General features: G+C 39.1%; 1 protein-coding gene across 4 annotated transcripts in view; it reads left to right on the top strand.

The window, feature by feature from the left end:
- BBOX1 (gamma-butyrobetaine hydroxylase 1) overlaps nt 1-22,087 on the top strand; it is an 81,466-nt gene that overhangs the window by 15,780 nt on the left and 43,599 nt on the right. For 3 of the 4 annotated variants that reach the window (XR_016218157.1, XM_089310380.1, XM_089310376.1), the window contains exons 2-3: nt 3,568-3,821; nt 4,596-4,710. Coding sequence is in view for 3 of the 4 variants with exons in the window: in XM_089310380.1 (XP_089166506.1) it covers nt 3,603-3,821; nt 4,596-4,710 (334 nt within the window). In the remaining variant the exon portion in view is untranslated. The remainder of the gene's footprint in view (nt 1-3,567; nt 3,822-4,595; nt 4,711-22,087) is intronic. The other variant, XM_089310366.1, reaches the window with a different exon arrangement.

Genomic DNA, 22,087 nt, shown 5'->3' with positions numbered 1-22,087 from the left:
AGTTACTGGGCTGGTCTTGTCCTCTGAAACCATGGATATGAGAGAATTTGCCAGGCTGTGCATTAATTCTTCTATCAGGAAAACCCAATGTCCTCCCCTTTCCATCCAAGAAAATGGGTGTTTAGATTTCCCTAGAGCCCCTTACTCAAATGCAAATACTTAGTTTCTACTAAATTAAACTGTTTGAAGATTTGTCAAGTAATAGGTCACTCCTGTCTTCATACAAATTTTGAGAGAAATGTACATGGGAGTTCCCTGCAGGAAGAAGCATGAGTTGCAGTGAATGGTGGTTCTCCCACTTGGTCATTAGATAACTGCTGCAGAAGAGGCCACATGGAGAAAGCCATGTTTTGTGCTTGACTCTGCTCTATAACTTAACTAAATCATACAAGCTACTGATTTACAAAGTATAAACTCCCAAATCTATTTTTTTGTTGTGTAAAATATTTTTAAATTATTTCAATGTTATATAAAATCTTCCTGTAAGCTTAAGAAATGCAGGATTTTTTTCATTTGCCATTGAAGACTCCAGGGCCTATTTCAATCTCTGATACATTAAAGGCATTTTAACAACAGTCATTGCACTTGGGAGAAGGGGTTATGTGTCTCTGTGTGTGTCTGTATGTGCTTTTGTCTGCCTCCCTCCCCTTCTCAAAGCAGTGAAATCTTGCTTCCATTGTCACATGTCACCTTTTATTATTTTTGAGCTGATCATTTTATGGAAGTTAAAAAGTTCTACCATTTCCCTATGAATAGTACTTTTTCCATGGAAATGCCAAATAAGTTTCCATGTAAGTTTCTTCCCTAAAAGTATCGAGTCCTAAAAAGTAAATAAAATTTAGAAAATCAGCATGATTTACAAAGATCAAATAAGTAGTCTTTAATAGAATCAGGATTGACATGAGGCATTCAGACAATAATATCATGGTGCCTCTCTTTCACTAGAGTTCCTTTACTATAAATGTTGCATGTCCTCACATTTGGTGTATTTTTAAGATTTATTTATTTATTCGAAGGCAGAGTTACAGAGAAGCAGGGGCAGAGGAGAGAGGTGGAAGGGAGGGAGAGAGAGGGATCTCCTAGATGATTGTTCCCCCCACAAATGGCTGCAATGGCTGGAGATCCGCTGATCTGAAGCCGGGATCCAGGAGCTTCTTCCAGCTCTCCTACATGGGTGCAGGGACCCAAGGGCTTCAACCATTTTCTACTGCTCTCCCAGGCCATAGCAGAGATCTAGGTCAGAAGTAATGCAGTCAAGACTTGAACTGGGGGCCGGCACTGAGGCACAGCGGGTTAATGCCTTGGCCTGAAGTGCCGGCATCCCATATGGGCACCGGTTCGAGACCTGGCTGCTCCACTTCCAATCCAACTGTCTGCTATGGCCTGGGAGAGCAGTAGAAGATGGCCCAAGTCCTTGGACCCCTGCACCCACGTGGGAGACCCAGAAGAACTCCTGGCTTCTGGCTTCAGATCAGCACATCTCTGGCTGTTGGGGCAAATTGGGGAGTGAACCATCGGATGGAAGATCTCCTCTCTCTCTCTCTCTCTCTCTCTCTCTCTCTCTGCCTCTCCTCTCTCTGTGTAACTCTGATTTGCAAATAAATAATCTTTAAAAACAAAAAAAGACTTGAACCGGTGTCCTTATGGGATGCCAGCATAGCAAATTGCGGCTTTACCATCTATGCCACTGTGCCAGCCTCTCGCGTATTTCTTAATAATCCGTGTATTCCAAAGTAAAATGAAGATACAGAAAAGTACTTCATAAAGATATAGCATAGGGGCTGGCACTGTGGCACAACTGGTAAAACCACTGCCTGTGACACTGGCATCCAGTGTGGGCACTATTTTGAGTCCCAGCTGCTCTACTTCCAACCCAGCTCCCTGCTAATGCACCTGGGAAAGCATCAGAGGATGGCCCTAGTGCTTGGGCCCCTGCACCCTCATGGGAGATCTGAATGAAGTTCCTGGATCCTGGCTTCAGATTGGCCCACCTCTGGCTTTTGCAACCCTCTGGGGAGCGAACCAGCAGTTGGAAGACCTCTGTGCCTCTCCCTCTGTCTCTGTGTAATTCTGTCTTTCATTTAAAGTAATAATCTTTAAAAAAAAAAGATATATCACAATCCAACATGGGAAGTGGGATACACAGCAGACTCATAGAATGGCTAATACTAACTCTGGCCTCAGAATCAGCCCCTTAAGGCATGTGGATATGGCTGAAGAGCCCATGAGAGTATTTTAGGCATGGAAAGCCAAAACACTCTGAAAAAAAAAAAAAAAGACCTAAATGAAAGATCTCTGCGAGTGAGATCCCAGTAGAAAGAATGGGCCATCAAAGAAGGAGGTACCTTTCTCTGAAGGGAAAAGAGAACTTCCACTCTGACTATGACCTTGTCTAAATAAGATCGGAGTCAGCGAACTCAAAAGGCTTCCTAGCCTCAAGACTAGAGCCTAGGGAGATCACTGATGCCATAAACAAGAGGGTCAAATTGTTAAGTCAACAACAGGAGTCACTGTGTACTTACTCCTCATGTGGGATCTCTGTCCTTAATGTGTTGTCCAGTGTGAAGTGATGCTATAACTAGTACTGAAACAGTATTTTACACTTTATGTTCTGTGTGGGTGCAAACTGATGAAATCTTTACTTAATATATACTAAATCAATCTTCTGTATATAAAGATAATTGATAATGAATTTTGATGTGAATGGAATGGGAGAGGGAGCGGGAGATGAGAGGGGTGCGGGTGGGAGGGAAGTTATGGTGGAGAAAGCCATTGTAATCCATAAACTGTACTTTGGAAATTTATATTTACTAAATAAAAGTTTAAAAAACAAAAACAAAAAATAAATAAATAAACCCTTTTTAAAAAAAATTTAAAAAGATATATCATAAACCAACCCAAGTATCATCACATTGTACTGATTTGTATTAAGGCAAAAAGTTTCAAGTAACAAAGTTCCTTGAAGAACCTAGATAATTCATATTTATTGAGAAAATTAACTTATCTGATTAAAAAAGTATGTGCTAGAACAGAAATAACATCATATTCTGAACTACAGCATCCCTCAAGATAAATACATGACATTAGTATTACCTTCACTAGAACAGGTTTCTAATTTACTCTCACAGAAGCATTTGTTTTTCAAAAGCCACATACAAGTATACATCAGTTAAAACAGCACAAGCATGATTGATGTACTTTCATTTTTTGGAGCATTTTTTTATCACTCAAAAAATTCCAGAACTTTTATGTATACATAATTGCAGAAGTTCCTATGTCATTAGTCCTCAACTTAGTATAAAAATCTTTGTGAGAAAAACAAGGAATTCTTTTCATCTGTGTCCTGACTCAGGGTTTTGTCTTCTTTACCTTTAGTCACTGTGTTTCTGTTTAGAGCATAGAGAATCCTCCCATCAGAACAAAGGTCCCAGCATTGCTAAGTCAAATGCCAGATGCTGGCCGCTAAGCAAATACCAGACGGCAGAGTCCACTTAAACGGTTCACTTGCTTAGAGGTCAAATTTGGATCTGATCTGCCTGAAATTCCTTTAACACTGATCTGTCACAGCAGGTGTCTGAGATTTGCCCTCCAAGACCAGAAGCATGTGTTGTGCCATCCAAAAGGCAGAAGCCCTGGGTGGGGCTCACTTGATGCAGATCCTTTGGCACAACGGGGAAGAGTCTCTCTACCCAGCAATATGGCTAAGGGACAACTGCCAGTGCTCTGACTGCTACCTGGATTCTGCCAAAGCACGGAAACTTCTCATCGAAGCCCTCGATGTGAACATTGGTATCAAAAGCTTAACATTTGACAGAGAAAAGGTAATTATCTCTAAATGATCTCTCTCTTCTCTTCCAGGTTAAATAAAGGGGCTACTATATAATAATGTAAATTGTGATTTTTTCATCTGGTCAAATATATACGAATGTTTATGTGTATATATTTAACACTCTTGGCAGGAGTCCTAATTGATCACTAACTTCAGTCATCATGGAAAGTTTGGGGACCGCAGGTTTAGAAGAGAAAGGATGATCTTGGCTGATGCCGTGGCTCAATAGGCTAATCCTCCGCCTTGCGGCACCGGCACACTGGGTTCTAGTCCCTGTAGGGGCACCAGATTCTGTCCCGGTTGCCCCTCTTCCAGGCCAGCTCTCTGCTGTGGCCCAGGAAGGCAGTGGAGGATGGCCCAAGTACTTGGGCCCTGCACCCCATGGGAGACCAGGAGAAGCACCTGGCTCCTGGCTTCAGATCAGCGCGGTACGCTGGCCACAACGCGCCGGCCGCAGCGGCCACTGGAGGGTGAACCAACGGCAAAAGGAAGACCTTTCTCTCTGTCTCTCTCTCTCACTGTCCACTCTGCCTGTCCAAAAAGAGAGAGAGAGAGAGAGAGAGAGAAGGGATGATCTTGCCAGATTCTGCTTCTTGTGTGCTAATGAGAGCCTTCAGACCTCAGTTGTATCTCTATGGCTTTCAATTAAGAAAAGGAGAGAGACCATTATATTTCCTGATTATCTTAAATAGCATGACGAAAGAGAGAGCAGAAGTAAATAAAAGCATAACGTACATATGGACATATCTGCTTTCTGTGTTAAAAGGTTTACATCACGTGGCCCGATGACCATTACAGCGAATTTAGTGCTGATTGGCTGAAGAAGAGATGCTTTTCCCAGCAGGCCAGAGCAAAACTCCAAAGAGAACTGTTTCTGCCAGGTAACACTGCCATAGGCTTCAATACTTCTTAAAACCCTTATAATAGGATCGTACAGCAAGAAATTTGCTCAGCAATGAGTTCAAATCCTTGTCCTTTGATTAAGTATTGTTGTAGGGGAGGAAATTTAGCTAAAGAGGACAAAACAAAAGAAGGACAGCACACCACAGACACCATAGATGCTCCTACAAAGGAGGAGACTGGGCCAGAGATGGATGTGTCCTTCTTAGATTTGTCTTAGGCCAGAAAAAAAAAAAAAATCAACAAAGCAGGAATTCCTAACCTGCTCTCCATTGATAGAATGAAATGGTATGCATAACACTGAGTATGCATGTGAGCAGGTGTTATGTGCATGGGTATTCATACACAAGCACACTGGACTGAAGACAAGGCATAGATCTCAAGGACATCAGTGACCAGAAAATTATGCCAAAAAAACACAATGAATGGATTCATTGGAAGAAAAGAGAAATTTATTTCTGTGCTTAAAGATAAATAACTTAAAAACGTAGAAGTTTTTTTAAAGCACGACTTTTAGGAGATAATGCCGTCACAGTGCTCAAGCAGAGGTACTGGTGAGAGGGTTACAGAGTCTCTGGTTCACCCTCTGCCTGTCCTGAAAGTTTCTTATATGAGACTATATGGGTCAAAGGCAAACTTTGTTAGCATGATAATTTTGTATTTGTTAGAATCTTGATTTCTACAAACTTCTACAAACAGTAACTAGGCAAGCTTCTCTGAACTTTCTTCTCTACCGTTCACCAAATATATCAGACGTTATCCCTTTCAGGAAGTGAGCACCTTGTTGAATCATATAATACCCCCCCCTAGGAATTCTGACTTATACACCAAGATATTTTACCTCACTCCTTTCAAATCTGTTATTCTCCAATATGTGTGATGGTTTTAAGAGCTAATTCATGACAGTTTATTGGACATGAAGATGTTCCTAACTTTTTAAAATGTCTTTATTTATTAATTTCTATATATAAATATATATATATATATATATAGAGAGAGAGAGAGAGAGAGAGATCTTGTATATGCTGGTTTACTCCCCAGATGCACACAACAGAATAGCCAGGACTAGATCAGACTGAGCTAGGAGCCAGGAACTAGATCCATGTCTCCCATATCTGTGACAGAGACCCTACTACTTGAGCCATCCACCTGCTACCTCCCAGGATGCACGTTAAGCTGGAATAGGAAGCAGAGCCAGGACTCACACCCAAGCACTCTGACATGGGATACACCATCCCAAGCAGCATCTTAACCACTGCACCACCCACTCCGGATGTTACTTTTTTTTTTTTTTTTTTTTTTGGACAGGCAGAGTGTACAGTGAGAGAGACAGAGAGAAAGGTCTTCCTTTTTTGCCGTTGGTTCACCCTCCGTGCTGAGGCCGGCGCATCGCGCTAATTCGAAGCCAGGAGCCAGGTGCTTCTCCTGGTCTCCCATGGGGTGCAGGGCCCAAGCACTTGGGCCATCCTCCACTGTACTCTTGGGCCACAGCAGAGAGCTGGCCTGGAAGAGGGGCAACCGGGACAGAATCCCGCGCCCCGACTGGGACTAGAACCTGGTGTGCCGGCGCCGCAAGGCGGAGGATTAGCCTATTGAGCTGCGGCACTGGCCGCTCCAGATGTTACTATAACCAGCTTCAACCACATTGCTCACTTTTTTCTGTGATTACCAATAATAGAGTATGATATTGTGACTTTCCTCTACAAGCACAGACCAGTCTTGTCAGGAATATGTTCCTCTCTTCCTTTAGTCTTATCATTCTGACAGTTGGCAATGTTTTGTTCTAGTGCTTTCTGTCTAAAGCAGGAGGAATGCATTTTCTGCCTTGTCCAGCCCTGTTGGTTGGTTGAACACAGATGGGTATGCAGGATGTTTTTCCTGACTTCCTCCAATGAGTGCTTTACTAGATTCTTCAAAGGGTCTCCAATTACACAACATAGTAGCAATTGTCTGGGTCAACTAGAAATATCATGAATGTATTGTTTTTTCGTTTATTTTAGATTTTTTCTGATACTCCAAATATTTTTACGTAACTCTGCCCTAATTTTATAATCCTGGTGGATTTTACTTTCATTTCCTTCCAGTTCTTCTTTAGATTATTTCAGGAAATAAAATCCTTCTTTTTATTATTACAGCTTAAGCTCTTAAGTATTGGAAAAAATATGTCCACCCTCTCCATTAATATTTCTTGATGAGTACAGTTTTATAGCTTAACATTTCTCAGCACTTTCAGGTAGTAGCAAAGTGGAAATGATACTACACTCAGTTAAGTAGTGGAAAAAACTGGTCACAATGACAGGCTGTAATCATGAATAGTATAAGGAGACCTGGCTGCTATTTAGACACTGGAAAATGTTTCAAAGGTTTAAAATAAGATCAGATTTTTAAAATATACTCTCAAGCTGTGCTGTTGAGTAAAAGAAGAAATTAATGGGTCATTTTTGGAAGATTCGCTTTATAGCTTTTTGCCTGCAGAATTTGATACCACGTTTCACTGCCATTGCACATTTTCAAATGTTAATACTCTAGAGCATGTAAACAGAGTTACATCTGTGAAAGGCATTTGTTTGTTTGTTTGTTTGTTTATAGCTCTAGAGGCACTGTTTTCTCTTGTGCTCTTTCCTACGGGCATTTTAAAATCTGGAGTCAAGATGCAAAGCACTTTTCTTTGATATTTCCCTGGCAGGGGCCACTGAACTCAAAAATGAAAAAAACAAATAATAATCAGCCGAAAAACTCTTGTCATGGGACAGTCACAGCTGAAGGGAAGATGTGGAGAACAATCATTCCCTCATAAGTTTCTATTCAGTTGCATATATTTTGATAATTATTTTGAACCAGAAATGGTGTGAGGAAATACCAAGATAAAAAAGATATGAATTCTGTCCTCGAAGATTTATTAATCTTGAAGGGAACAACACAAGCTAAAACAAATTGAGCATAATGCATTACTTTAAGTGCCCTACAACCATGTGTAGAACATTAGTGATGACATAAAGGGAGGAATTTGAAGAGCTGAGGGAATCCTCCTCAGCAGGGAGGTGATGCTTGGGCTGGGTCTTGGAGACTCAATCAGATTGTCAGGCAAAGAAAGAAAGTCGGGAAATTCTTGATAGAGAAAAGGGCATATAGAAAATCATTAAAGTAGCAAGTAGCAAGATGGATTTCTGAAAGCACACCTACATTAATGTTTGGTAAATTTAAATTGTTAGGTAACAAAGAAGGACAGGATCAGACCACAAAGGGGCTTACATGCACCTTTGTACTAGGCCCATAGCAAGAAAGAGTCTTCCCAAAATACAGCTTAGAATCCCATTTCATAGAGACCAGCACTGTGGCACCTGCGCACTGGCATACCATATGGACACTGGTTTGAGTACCAGCTGCTCCACTTCCAATCCAGCTCCCTGCTAATGTGCCTGGAAAAGCAGTGGAAGATGGCCCAAGTGCTTAGGCCCCTGCACCCACGTGGGAATTCTGAAAGAAGCTCCTGGCTCCTGGATTTGGAACAGCCCAGTTTCAGCTGTTGTAGCTATTTGCGGACTGAATCAGCAAATGGAAGATTCCAACCCCCCCACTCCCCCACCCCCACCCTGTAACTCTGCCTTTCAAATAAATAAAATCTCAGAAAAGAATTCATTTCATTAATTCCCCAAGCTGATTCTCTACTTACAAAGCCAGAGAAATTAGTTCAAGGTCTTAAAATTTAAGATGATTGTTTTTAACAGTCTGCACTTTACATTTTCAAAGTTCATTCTACTTTTGATCAAATGAAGGTAATTTTTTCAAATGTCTGCAAACTTATGAGTATCCTCTCTGCTTTCTCCCTCCTCCTGTGTGCCCTCTTGGCTCTTGGTTGTATGTATTTGCCAGAGAGGATGAAGTGATCCAATCTGTGCTGTAGAAAATTTTGTCATGGCTTTGTGTGTGGGATACATCAGCATGAGGAATGCTTGGGAGCTGACTTACGAGAATGTGGCCCAGAAATGATCCTGTCAGAGACAGTGAAAGCCGAAGAAGCAGAAAGGTTGGGGTAGAATTTCTAGTCAAAAGAAACTTACATTGACCAGTAGGACAGCAAGTTACTGGCTATGTTTTTTTTTTTAACTTTCATTTAATGAATATAAATTTCCAACGTACAGCTTATGGATTACAATGGCTTACCCCCCATAACTTCCCTCCCACCCGCAACCCTCCCCTTTCCTGCTCCCTCTCCCCTTCCATTCACATCAAGATTCATTTTCAATTCTCTTTGTATACAGAAGATCAGTTTAGCATATATTAAGTAAAGATTTCAACAGTTTGCACCCACATAGAAACATAAAGTGAAAAATACTGTTCGAGTACTAGTTATAGTATTAAATCACAACGTACAGCATATTAAGGACAGAGATCCTACATGAGGAGTAAGTGCACAGTGACCAGTGACTCCTGTTGTTGACTTAACAAATTGACACTCTTGTTTATGGCGTCAGTAATCACCCTAGGCTCTTGTCATGAGTTGCCAAGGCTATGGAAGCCTTTTGTGTTCACCGACTCTGATCATATTTAGACAAGGTCGTAGTCGGAGTGGAAGTTCTCTCCTCCCTTCAGAGAAAGGTACCTCCTTCTTTGATAACCCGTTCTTTCCACTGGGATCTCACTCGTGGAGATCTTTCATTTATGTTTTGTTTTTTTTGTTTGTTTTTTGGTGGTTTTTTGTTTGTTTGTTTGTTTGTTTGTTTTGCCAGAGTGTCTTGGCTTTCCATGCCTGAAATACTTTCATGAGCTTTTCAGCTGGATCCGCATGCCTTAAGGGCTGATTCTGAGGCGCCAGAGTGCTGTTTAGGACATCTGCCATTCTATGAGTCTGCTGTGTATCTTGCTTCCCATGTTGGATCATTCTCTCCCTTTTTTATTCTATCAGCTAGTATTTGCAGACACTATTCTTGTTTCTGTGATCCCTTGGGCTCTTAGTCCTATCATTATGATCAATTGTGAACAGAAATTGATCACTTGGACTAATGAGATGGCATTGGTACATGCCACCTTGATGGGATTGAATTGGAATCCCCTGGTATGTTTCTAACTCTACCGTTTGGGGCAAGTCAGCTTGAGCATGTCCCGAATTGCACATCTCTTCCCTCTCTTATTCCCACTCTTATATTTAACAGTGATCACTTTTCAGTTAAGTTTCAGCACTTAAGAATAACTGTGTATTGATTACAGTATTCAACCAAAAGTATTAAGTAGAACAAACAAAAAAAAATACTAAGAGGGATAACGTATTAAGTTGTTCATCAACAGTCAGGGCAAGGGCTGATCAACATAAAAATTGACTGTTGAAGCCTAGCATAAGAATGGTTCTGAAGATCTGTATGAAAGTTTAAGGATTTACTAGAATATTAGAAATATTAAGTTTTTAATATGACATATTTCAGCTCCCATGTGATATTTTGACATAAATATATATCCATTTTTGTGATTGAGAGTTGCAAAATTCCTAATATATATGAATAGTTGACAAGACTAAAATGGGATAAATCATTATATCATATGATATTATGTAAATGAAGCTAAATATTTGTTCTTTTATAATATAATATTCAGTGCCAGAATGAACAAATCCTTGTTTTTCCAATCTTTCTCACCTGATCCTGAATTATTTTTTTTAAACTTTTATTTAATGAATATAAATTTCCAAAGTACAGAATATGGATTACAATGGCTTCCCCCCCATAACGTCCCTCCCACCCGCAACCCTCCCCTTTCCCACTCCCTCTCCCCTTCCATTCACATCAAGATTCATTTTCGTTTCTCTTTACATACAGAAGATCAGTTTAGCATATATTAAGTACAGATTTCAACAGTTTGCTCCCACACAGAAACATAAAGTGAAAAATACTGTTTGAGTACTAGTTATAGCATTAAATCTCAATGTACAGCACACTAAGGACAAAGATCCTACATGAGGTGTAAGTGCACAGTGACTCCTGTTGTTGACTTAACAAATTGACACTCTTGTTTATGGCATCAGTAATCACCCTAGGCTCTTGTCATGAGCTGCCAAGGCCACATGTAACTTCAATAACATTTGTTCTTGAAAATCAAGAGTTAACAAGTACAATAAGAATAAAATCTTTCTTTCACAATCTCCTCCATTTTCTCAGCAATTCAGGACTGAGGACATTGCATAGTGAAGAAAGAACATCTACTCTACATTCTGCATTTACTCTCCCTTCTTAGGGCAAAGCCGGTCTTCACTATCTACTTCATCGGATTACAAGCCTGCCGTCTGTAGCTATAATACCCTCTTTATTTCAAAAGAGCATGGCACAAGAAGTGAAAACTCTCAAATCATTGTCAAGGCCCACTAAGATCTACTTGTCTTGCTCATGGTGAGAAAAAAATAGAGTTTCCCCTTTCTTGCAGAGAACCATGTTTACTTGAAAATGAAGATTTTATTACAGTGCAAAGAACAGAGCTGGCTTGTTGCAGAGATGTTATTTTTACACCGTCCTGTCAAAAAGCAAATATCACATGTTCTTTTTCCTTTTAATTAGCAAATATCGTGCACAATAAATATGTGTAATCCCATGTGAAATTTTACTCCCCCCTCCCCACCCCATCTAAGCTTTGCCCCACTAATTCTTGAACCCTTAGACTCCAGATGTGGGTGTCCAAGATGCAAGTCAGGGATAGAATGAGGGCATTCATTTCACATATTACTTGGAGAGTTCTTTTTTTTTTCCACAGGCTGCTTTAGAATATTCCAACTATATCAGGGCTGCCAGGTCAGAATGGCTCTGAACAGCTCTGTCAAAACAAGGCCTCAGAGTAATCAAGCTGCTAGGTCACTCCCAAATGTATTCTCTTTCCAAGACAGAACTAATAAAAGTTCCTCCCTAGAGTTGTCTGGGCTTGTATGCTTATGAACAGGTGGGAGACTAACCCAAAAGCTTCAAATGCTAAAAAAAAAAAAAATCCATGTTCCATTTCGTATATCATAGGTGAAGTGAACCTACTGATTGTCTGAGAAACATCTTTGGGTTTTTGGTGGAATGAATACACCTATCTCAAGTGCCTGAGAGTTTATGAATGCATGCTTTTCTTCACATCTCTTCTGTGTCCTGTTGATGGCTTTAAGAGTGGACTGATCTTTTCTGAATTATATATTACTTATTATTCCTATTCATTTCTGCTTTATACTTGGTAAATTCAGGCATAATAACTAAAGGGCCTAGTGTTCCTCCATAGGATAAGACTGCTCTTGTTCTGTCAATTATCCCCCGATGGGAGACCCTGGGCCTGGGAAGTACACTACAGTACTCTACAAAATTAATTTCTTATGAACTAGGCTTACCTTTTCCTGTATTCCCAGGCTCAGTTTTGTAACATTGGCAGTTAGCCTGCAAATTTAGAATTCATGAATTTAGGAAATTTTGAAGTATGAGGTTTCAAAAAGTAAAGTTAAATTATTCTATACATTGCCTTCACATTTACCAAAAGTACACATAAGGGATACATATAGTCAGCCAGTTTTGCTAGTGCCAACACATCAGATTAACCAGCCAAAAGAAGATCACTGATTGAAAAATTTTCCCTCACTTGTCACGTCCTGCTTTATTTCTTCAAGATGACAGAATATAAAACTACATAATTTTAAAGCAACAGATACCTACATCATATATAAGTTTCTTTTTAAAACCCTAGACTAAACTTTCAAATGTACCCATGGAATAGCTGTGGGTTACCCAGAAAGTAGACAAAATGGTTTGTTAAAATTCTGATGTTGCAATTTGTACATTTTGTCAATGTGTCTACTTTCTAGCTGAATAAGTTAGGTAAGTAATGCTTAAACTCTACTCCATTCAGAGAATTCTCTAACTTAAGTATTTTATTTTTCTAAAAAATCTGTATTTTTCTCAATCTATAACTTCACTTTTAATCAAAAAGGCAATATAGCACTGAAATTGCTAGATCCATGAGAAGCTCAAGTTTTTATGCTCCCCAATCTTTGTGTTATAAGGATAATAGCACCTACCTATTTGGATGTCTATTTTCTTGAATAATACAGTGTTGGTGAAGGGCAATGTCACACTTTACATAATAACTCATTTCATCTTGATCATGTTCCCTTGAAAGCTGTAATGAGAAATTATTGACGGCAGCCTCAAGAGGTTCTTTAACATTGAACATTGTATCAGATTTTTTAAATGTGGTGTTCTAATATTGAAATTTCTTTCTTTTTTTTTACTCCATTGACTCTCACATTTCCAAGTTCATTCTCTGGTAGCACAAAGAAAACTGACCATCAGTAAGTTATAATGGAGAAAGAGTGCATAGGTTGTCACTCTGGTCAGTTACCTGGAGCCTTTTAGCATCTCAGGTCAGAATCAGTGAAATACATGGGCTACCTGTTCATATCCATCTGCACAGTTTTGCAGGGTAATCTCCGTGATGGCCATGATCATCTCTCCTCCTCCTGGCTATCAAGTCTTACTGCTTTCAGGACAGTCCAAAGTCTGCAGTGAGGCTTTCCACAAACAGGTGGACTCCTACTTTGCCCAAACTCTGCCTGCTTCACCTACCCATTGTACAAGGTCTTCTCACATCCCAATGAAGCTCTTTATCAAAGATCCCAACCTGAATTTATATTTATACCTAAGCCAAATCACACACACAAAAAATGGTAAACTCGAGAATTAGAAATAATTTCACCAGTAACACCAAACTCAAGGTTGCAGCTTAGTAATTGAAGTATAAACAATTTTCAAAGAGTTCGTTAGAAAATTTTAGAAAAAAATAATGAAAGTTGCAGTATTTCAAGAAAGCGCTTCACCCATGAAGCAAGTTAGTGTTATGACAGGAGCATAGGCCTTGGGGTAAGCAGAGTTGGCTTTGATGTTCTGCTCTGTGAACTTAACTTAGTTTCATAAATAATCTGAGCCTTACTTTTTCCACATGTAAAAGAGGCAATGCCAGAGCCAGCACTGTGGCACAGCAGGATAAGCTGCCACCTGTCGTGCCAGCATCCCATATGGGCACCAGTTAAGGTCCCGGGTGCTCTACTGCCAATCTAGCTCCCCGCTAATACGCATAGGAAAGCAGCAGAGGACAACCCAAGTCCTTGGGACCCTGCACGCACAGGGGAGACCTGGAGGAAGCTCCTGGCTTCGGCCTGGCCCAGTCCTTGGTCATTGCAACCATCTCTCTTTCTCTCTCTCTCTCTCTCTCTCTCTCTCTCCTCTCTAAAAAAAAAAAAAGAGAGAGAGAGAGAGAAAGGAACAAAACAAAACAAACAAAAAAAAGGCAATGCCCATCAGCTTTGGGACATGAAGAATAGTAGTGAACTGTTAAACACCACGGTTAGTACACTGTGTGACACACCGTGGCTCCTGAGAGTGTGTGAGATGCCTTCCCTCACCCCTTTTTTTCCTAGTTACAGAGCCACGAACATAAGAACAGAGGCACAGTCAAGAGTATTTGGTTAAAGACAAAAGAGAGGACAACAAAAGTGCCATAATAATATCATGTGCTTGAGCTACCCTCATATGAAAAATAATTGTATTATTTTCTTGAGGAAAAAAGACACAAGAGTGTCTCAAAGGTGACCTATTGCAATGAAAGGATTTTAGTCCTTGGTTTCATTCCTGGCCAAAATTTACTGAGCTGGCACATAGTTGAATTGAATAGAATTAACGAAGGCAGTGAAAAGACTGGTCCATTACAAGCCATATTCTAATAAAGGATGTAGAAATATTCAATGAAGCTGAAGGACTAGAAAACTTGAGAGACTGCAGCCATGCTATCAATTAAGTAATTAAGGATGGCCAGAGATGAAAATATCAGCAATTGGGCTAAGTGTCTGGTGCAACAGTTAAGACATAACTTGGAAAACCCCACCACACCTGATATCAGAGTGCTTGTGTTCAGGTGCCTGTTCCACTGCAGATTCCAGCTTTCTGATAATGCATATTATGGGATGCAGTAGATGTTGCCTCAAGTACTTAGGTCTCTGTCATCCATGTTGGAGACCTGACTTCAACTTCTCTCAGTGCTACCCATGTGGACATTTGGGAAGTGAACTGGTGGGTGAAAGTTCGTTCTCTTTCTCTCCCTCCCTTTAAAATAAATGAAAATAAATAAATAAAAATTTTTAAGGTCAGAAGTCATCATACGTGTCATATATGTGCTAAACTTTTAGAAATGAAGAATTCTGGACCCAAACTAGGTACAGTTCATGATCATATAACAATACATACGCTCAATAAGAGAAAAAGGATGGAAGAATCTAGGAAAGCAATACAACCACACAAAGAGGAAGTACAGGGTCTCTAAGACCTAACATCCAAAGGGCATAATGGAAGTTTCTAACCAAGAATAAATTGATAAAGTAAATGATGTACAACCAAAAAAAGGATTAATTAAGTGATTGGCTTGGAGCAATAAGAAAACCAATGAAGAAAATCAGAGGAAAGATTCTTGATGTTTACTATCCTTTTTAAACCCAACAACAGCTCCACAGAGGCAGACTTATTATTATAACCACTGTATACATTTTCAAAATGAGATTGATATAAATTAATAATTATTCCATAACTAAAAAGACAAGAATGGAGTCAAGCTATGGCTGAAGAGCATCTTCCCTATTTTATTACTTTCCGTTTCCTCTTCTGTATGTTCTTAGCAATTTGTGTGAGTTCCTCACTTTGTCAATACAATTATTGCACTTAATGGTTATTGTCTGTATATTTGACTCTCTTCCCCACAGTAAAATACACTTATTGAGCATCTACTAAGCATTGTATATTTATTCTCTCATTGTCCTTGATGAGTATGTGCTTTGTACCAGGTATTATTCCAGGAACTTACGATATGGTGGTAAATACAACACATATGCTTAGGAATTTACATTATGATATGGAAAGAGACCAATAAATTTACAAATGCATCTAGAATACTTAAAGTTGAGATACAGACAGAAACAAAGATGGATGGAGGTAGTGGTAGGAATATATTTGACGTCCAATTTTTTCATTGAAAGAAGCAGCAAAGTTGTCAGCTTCATACTAAGTAGGAGGAGGAAGTATGGGAGGTTTAAGGAAAAAGAATGTGACAAACAGTGAGCTAGAGAAGTATGACAAATAGTTAACCAGTGATCAGTGGTAGTGAAACAAGGTGTGTCAGTCTAGCATGTTCCCCACCAGCCACATTCAGCTACTCTAATTTGTGCAAATTTTACCAAACAGCCGGCACACTATACATTAAATTATTTAATATAGTCTCACTAAAATTTCATAACACTAGTTTATTTTCATCCTGTATTTTCCCAATGAAGAAGCTAAACATAGAATTTCTCATTTTATAAAGATTATGCAGAGGGGAAGTATTAAAATGTAGGTTTGAGTCCAAATCTGACACCTTCAAACTTTGACACAACATCCCTATTGGAGGAGGCCTATAACCTCACCTCTAGATGAGCTGGTAAGTTCTCAGTGAAATAGCTTCAGGAATGAAATGCATAGCACCAGAGGAGAAAACTTGGCTAACAGGCAAATCGTACATGTTCTAACTGACTACCAAAACAGGCTGAGTATATATGATCTGCCTCAACAAAACTATGGTAGTGAGCACACTAAGCAGCCATGGGCTAGACCACTCCTATAGTATTATGTTGGATTCAATACACCAACACCACCTTATAGCATCTGCATCCTGAAATATAATATCAACAGGAGAACAGAGAAGGCACTGGAGGTTTTGGTACCCATAAAATGAAGCAATACAAAGAACGAAAGGCTGCTTAGCTTATGCCTCTTGCATTCTAACCTCAGTAACTTTGAGGTCCTCAAGAAGCTCAGAAATTCTGTCCTTTAATGATCCCTCCTGGGTTGTGCTCATCCCACAGGATTTTTGGCTTAAACAGCTTCTATTCAACTTTGCCACATCTAAAAGAGTTCCCCATACCACTACCAATGATTGTGTACCATTGTTATACTCCCCATTTGTTCCCTTGATGGTACTTGCCATAATTTTTAATGTATTTATGTACCAGCTTCATTGTTTATGCATATTTTTTCTTCCAACGAGGGCCGTTGTCACAGCTATCTTTGTTCAGGAATGTGATCTCAGCAAAGTTTCTAACAAATACATGTTGAATAAGCGAAAAGTTTCAGCGTATGTAATGTAATGAGCACTGTGACTGAGGGATGTACCACTGAGAAGAAAGACATCTACCACTCTTGGCTGATCCGGAAGGTTTGCTGAAGGAAGACATTGCAGAGGCTCTTCTGGTGATCCAAAACAGCTGTTCAGCTCTCATCCCACACATGCCAGGCTTCCTGTTGCAAGATTACCAATCTCCCTTTCTGCCTGAGGAAACTTGCTTGGCCAGCACACAAGGAAAGCTAGAAAAACACAGGTGTGGATCTCCAAAGGAGTAGCTAGCAATCTATGAGGTCTAGGTGTAGGCAACCTGTGCACCTTAGCTTCCTTATTCTGAAGTTTGACACCTCACCAGCATATTCTACAGTGATCTATCAGTCTGCAGGTACCAAGCCCCAGTTTCCAAAAGTGGGAATCTGTCCCTTAAAACACCTTCCAGAGATTTTCTCCCCAGTCCTGCTTCTCTATCTCCTGTTAGTGCCCCCAAGGATGCCCCTGTAACAAATTTCTTGCATTGAAGTATTCATCTCAGGGAGATCTCAACAGAGAACAAGTGAGCAGAATCTTGAAAAAGATGAAATTCCCTGGACAAGAAGTAAAGAACATCCAAAGAAGGCAAGATTTTCCCAGTGCAGAAGAAGAAAATCAAAACTCTATTTTCCTCAGGCACCTGTCCTCTACTGGGGTTAAATTTTGTTTTGATGGACCCTACGGAAGATATTTATTGGGAAAGTTGTTAAGAGAATGGCTGATCCCCTGCACACTAGAAAAGCTATTTCTAAGCCAAGAACTCTGTTCAGTGCAGGTGGACAGAAGGTCCTAAACTTGAAATAACACATTGCAACCCAGTATGCTGTACTCATTAATCTTTAACTGAAGAACTTCTTTGTGTCTTTCCCTTTTTTTTGAAATATAGCTCAGGATCCAGGAATGCAAAGCTTAACCTTGAAAAGAGAACCTTGTACAAATGGTGCCTTGAATGCCAGCATGTAGTCTGTTTATAAATTTTATGATGTGTGAAGTACATGTTCAAGGAAGTATTTATTAGTAAGGCCCTAAGTTAAATTAGGAAGGGTGGTTCATACCTTACATATTCCGTCATTTTCCATGCTGTTTATGTTTCTAGACCCAAGTGTGCAACTTAAATTTGTTTTTAATGTATACTCCTGACAAATGATGGACTTTAGTCAATTGCATTCTTCCTTTGGTTCTCTGATGCTTACGTTTTGCAGATGGAATAGGAATATGCTTTTAAATTAGACTCTGGATGCTGAACTTTAATATTCTGTGCAGACATTGCAGAATGATTTTCCTGTTACATTTCATGAAATGTAATATTATCTTCTAAACATTAGGGTATTTTACATTCAGCACATTATGATGAATTTAGAAGGTTGTTAGTGACAGTGTCATCTCTGAAACTCATACTTAGCGTGATCAAGTATGTAAGTAGCTCCTATCTGTCACAGGTTTTGTGGTGCTCTTGGTGTCTGAATTCTGCAAGACTGTGGGTATGGCACTGCACAGTAAGTGCTGTGGTTGAAAACTAACAAATTCTACAGAACTTAAAAGTCATTGTAACCATACCCTGAAAGCAAAAAATATGGTATCTATCTTATTGACATACTCATACCTCGCTTCATACTGGAGTCTCTTTGTGCAGATATGGTTAATTTTACACATTTGAAGAGTAAAATATTTGGTAAAAGAATTCATATTTTTACATATTTTAAAGGCATATATATTTATTTGAGAGGTGGGGGAAGAGAGGGAATGAATGCCAACCATATTATGGTTCATTCACCAAACACCTGCGATGGAAGATCTGGGCTGATCTGAAGCTAGAAGCTCGGAACTCAGTCCAGGTCTCCCATGTAGTTGGCAGGAATCCAATCACTTGAGCCATGTTTCCTACCTCTCAGACTCTGTATTAGCAGGAAACTGAATTCAGGAACCTGAGCGAGGTATTGAGCCCAGGTACTCTGGTGTGGAACATGGGCACCTTAACAACTAGACTAAACACTTTCCCCTTTCTATGTTTTAAAAACAAAGACTTGTGTGTGTGTGTGTGTGTGTGTTTTACAATGTATATGTATTGTTCCATTATGTGAAAAATCAGTAATATAGAAACAAAAATTCATTAAAACTATGAAAGCATGTAGCATGCACCGTGACAGCCTTCTTGAATTCAGAAAGCAATAAAAATATAAACCCAAAGTTCTAAAAACAATCACATTTTAGGGAACTTTGAAAAATCTCTATGTATTACATCTCCCTGCCACAAGTTACTAACTCTTTAGAAGGTAATAATGGCTGTAAATAAAACCAAAATGGTGTAGGTCTTGGAAATACACTGATAGCAATTAAAGAAGAGAAGCTAGATGAATATGCAAAGCTTTGGCTTGTTTTGCAAAAGGTGACTAGCAATGTTTTTGTTGCAATGTTGTGCAACAAGTCCTATTTCTAATGTTTTCTCTGTATTTAATATCCTGACAAGAAGCCAAGTTTTATCTTTAAACAACCATTCTTTAGCAAGCTCAGACAAAGTGTTCCTAGTTGTAACTTGCCTTGCTTTCTTTATCTAATAGACCTCCTTTATAAGGAACAACATAAACTATAGACATCCAGATGTAGGACATAAAAATATCTATGATGATAGCATTTCAAGGCATCAAATGTTTATTTTATAGTAGTTGTTAAAATGATAGACTTCGGAATCAGTCTCTTGAATTGGACTGACATGCTCTGTAAATCATTAACTGAACAACTTGGACTTCTGCTCCCTTCTCTACAATACTGAAAGAATCTATCCCATATATTTGTTGTGGAAGGTAACAGAACTAAAGTGTGGAAAGCGTCTAGTATTTTGCCTGATGCCTAGAGAATACTCAACATGTAATAGTTATTGTTAATATTACAGGTCTACCATGTATCAAGCATTCTGCTAGACTTCTTGCACAACTTTATTGCATGGTCACAAATCATCACAGTGACAGAAAACCAGAAACCTCAGCTAAAGTTTAAGCAACGTCTTTGTTCAATGAGAACTAATGATTGGAAATGTTAAAACTAACACAAGAGTGGAAGAAGAGTCTCTAATGTCACATCCACCTCTGATACCCAGGGGGGCCTGATTTGTATTCGAGGCAAAATGAGCTTAAAGATGTTCAATATTTAGGTTTCTGTATAGAGCCCACTTAGGTGTAAACTTTGGCAAGAAAAGATGGTGATTTAGTATTTATGTGCTTAATGCTGATATTTTGCCCAGGAAATTTTTCTCCTAACTGGAATCTCAGTGACCTTTCTAGTCAGGCAGCAAATATGCAATATTTGTGGTATTTATCACCCTCTTTTTGCAGACCTTTTTGATTGGTATCAGATACAATCTGGAGACTCAAAATGTAATAAGTAAATGGGAGTGGCAAAGCAAACAGGCACATTATTCAATATTCAAAACAATGCCAAGCTGATTGCCTCTTTGAAAATCTCTTTCATGTAAAACTAATCCTATTAGATTATAAAAGATTGTTGAGGCATGAGGGAACTTTGTGCATATAACAGAGTATTGAAACATTAGAGCAATATCACTAGATGGGAATCAGAGCAGATCCTCTGGTATTCTGACCACAACTCAATAGCAATCATAATGTTTTGATTGTTAGTTTCCATGTCCGATTCTCCTATACACTATGAACCACTTAAAACCTACTACTTAACACAGTGCCTTGTGACATGCTAAAATATTAGGCTTATTGAAATTACAAGCCAGCAAATGACTATTACATAGTTAAAATGATCAAGAAAGTCCAAGAACCTGTATATAAATCTTAACAAATCAATATCCTTAAATCTTTACACTTCATTATCTGTTATTGCTTTAACAAATTTGCCATGGTCTAAGCAGCATGGACCACGTGCTGACCTGCTTCTTTGCTGAGGTGACTTGATTAATATTAAATGCTAAGATTTTCTCAAATACAAGAAGGATTTGAAAAGCAATGCTTAAAAGAAAAAAAGAAGGCAGCATACATTATAGTTTTTCTTATTAGTCCCATTGAGAGAAGAATTACAGAAATTAGGATCCTATGGCTGGATATCAGTTCAGCTCCTTGAGAAGATACAATTAAGTCTCTTGAGCCTGTACAATATGCTTGCTACTAAAGATATTAATATAGGCTAGCAAAGTAATGCAGCTGCTAGGGAGGCCAAATTTACAGTTGGTATTTTAGACCTTGGAAATTCTGGCTCATTATGTAAGCTGTTATGATTAATAACCCAGAAATGTTGGCAATGTATGTAGTTATAGCCTAATTTGGTCTTCCTACATACACACATCCACTCACTTCTGCAAATGTCTTTGTGCAACAAATAGCCAGTAGGCAAGAAGTGGCTCCCTATACCTACTTGTATCTTTTCAATACCTTAGCCACTATCTCACACCTAAAAAATTCTTATGTGAACAGAAAACTGCTATCCCAGCATCAAAGAGGGAGAGACTTCCAGCCGACAACTACTACAAGAGTCACTGATCCTTTCTTCACTCTTGAATTGAGGGCTTTGAGATTTTTTTTCTCCATTACATGCTATGTTCCACAGTTCAAAAAGTAAAGCACGTTCAGGATGATATTTAAATCATAAGTTCTCATTCTGTCACTTGTTAGGGGAGTTTTGATTTCCTAAGGCAAATTTCTTCCCAAGGAAGAAATCAACTACATTAGCTAAAGTCAGGTCTTTCCTAAACGCAGTTCTTAATACATGAGTTGTTTCCCTTAGCAAAATTATATTTTTTCTGTGTTGCACTTCTTTTTGGAGAGCCTGGTTTGCAAGCCAGTTATTTTTTACATTTGCTTACCTTTCTGTGTTTTCAAGTAAACATTTTTAAGAGGAATAAAATAATTAGAAATGAGAAATCTAAAGGTGTTTCACCATATCTCCCATAGCACTGCTACTAAAGGGTCTATTCTTCACAGGAATATTCTGCAATTTCTTTCCCATGGGCAGCTGTTGCTGACTCCAAAGGATGTCTTCATTCCAAGAAAACATCTTATCAGGTGAAATAAGAAATAAGGAGCTGTGCCTACCCTGGCAAACAACATCAGACCCGCCAATCCAAATAGGCATATGATGTGCTAGTCCGCCATATGATTTTATCATCTATTTCGAATTAAGCAATGTAACTTGTCTGTTGACACATGCAATATCTCAGAGTTA

This window comes from Oryctolagus cuniculus, chromosome 1 (assembly GCF_051225735.1).
Source record: "Oryctolagus cuniculus isolate XC-2025 breed Fujian yellow rabbit chromosome 1, ASM5122573v1, whole genome shotgun sequence".
NCBI lineage: Eukaryota > Metazoa > Chordata > Mammalia > Lagomorpha > Leporidae > Oryctolagus > Oryctolagus cuniculus.
Note: the sequence above shows the minus strand (reverse complement) of the source record. Positions and strands in the feature narration are given on the sequence as shown.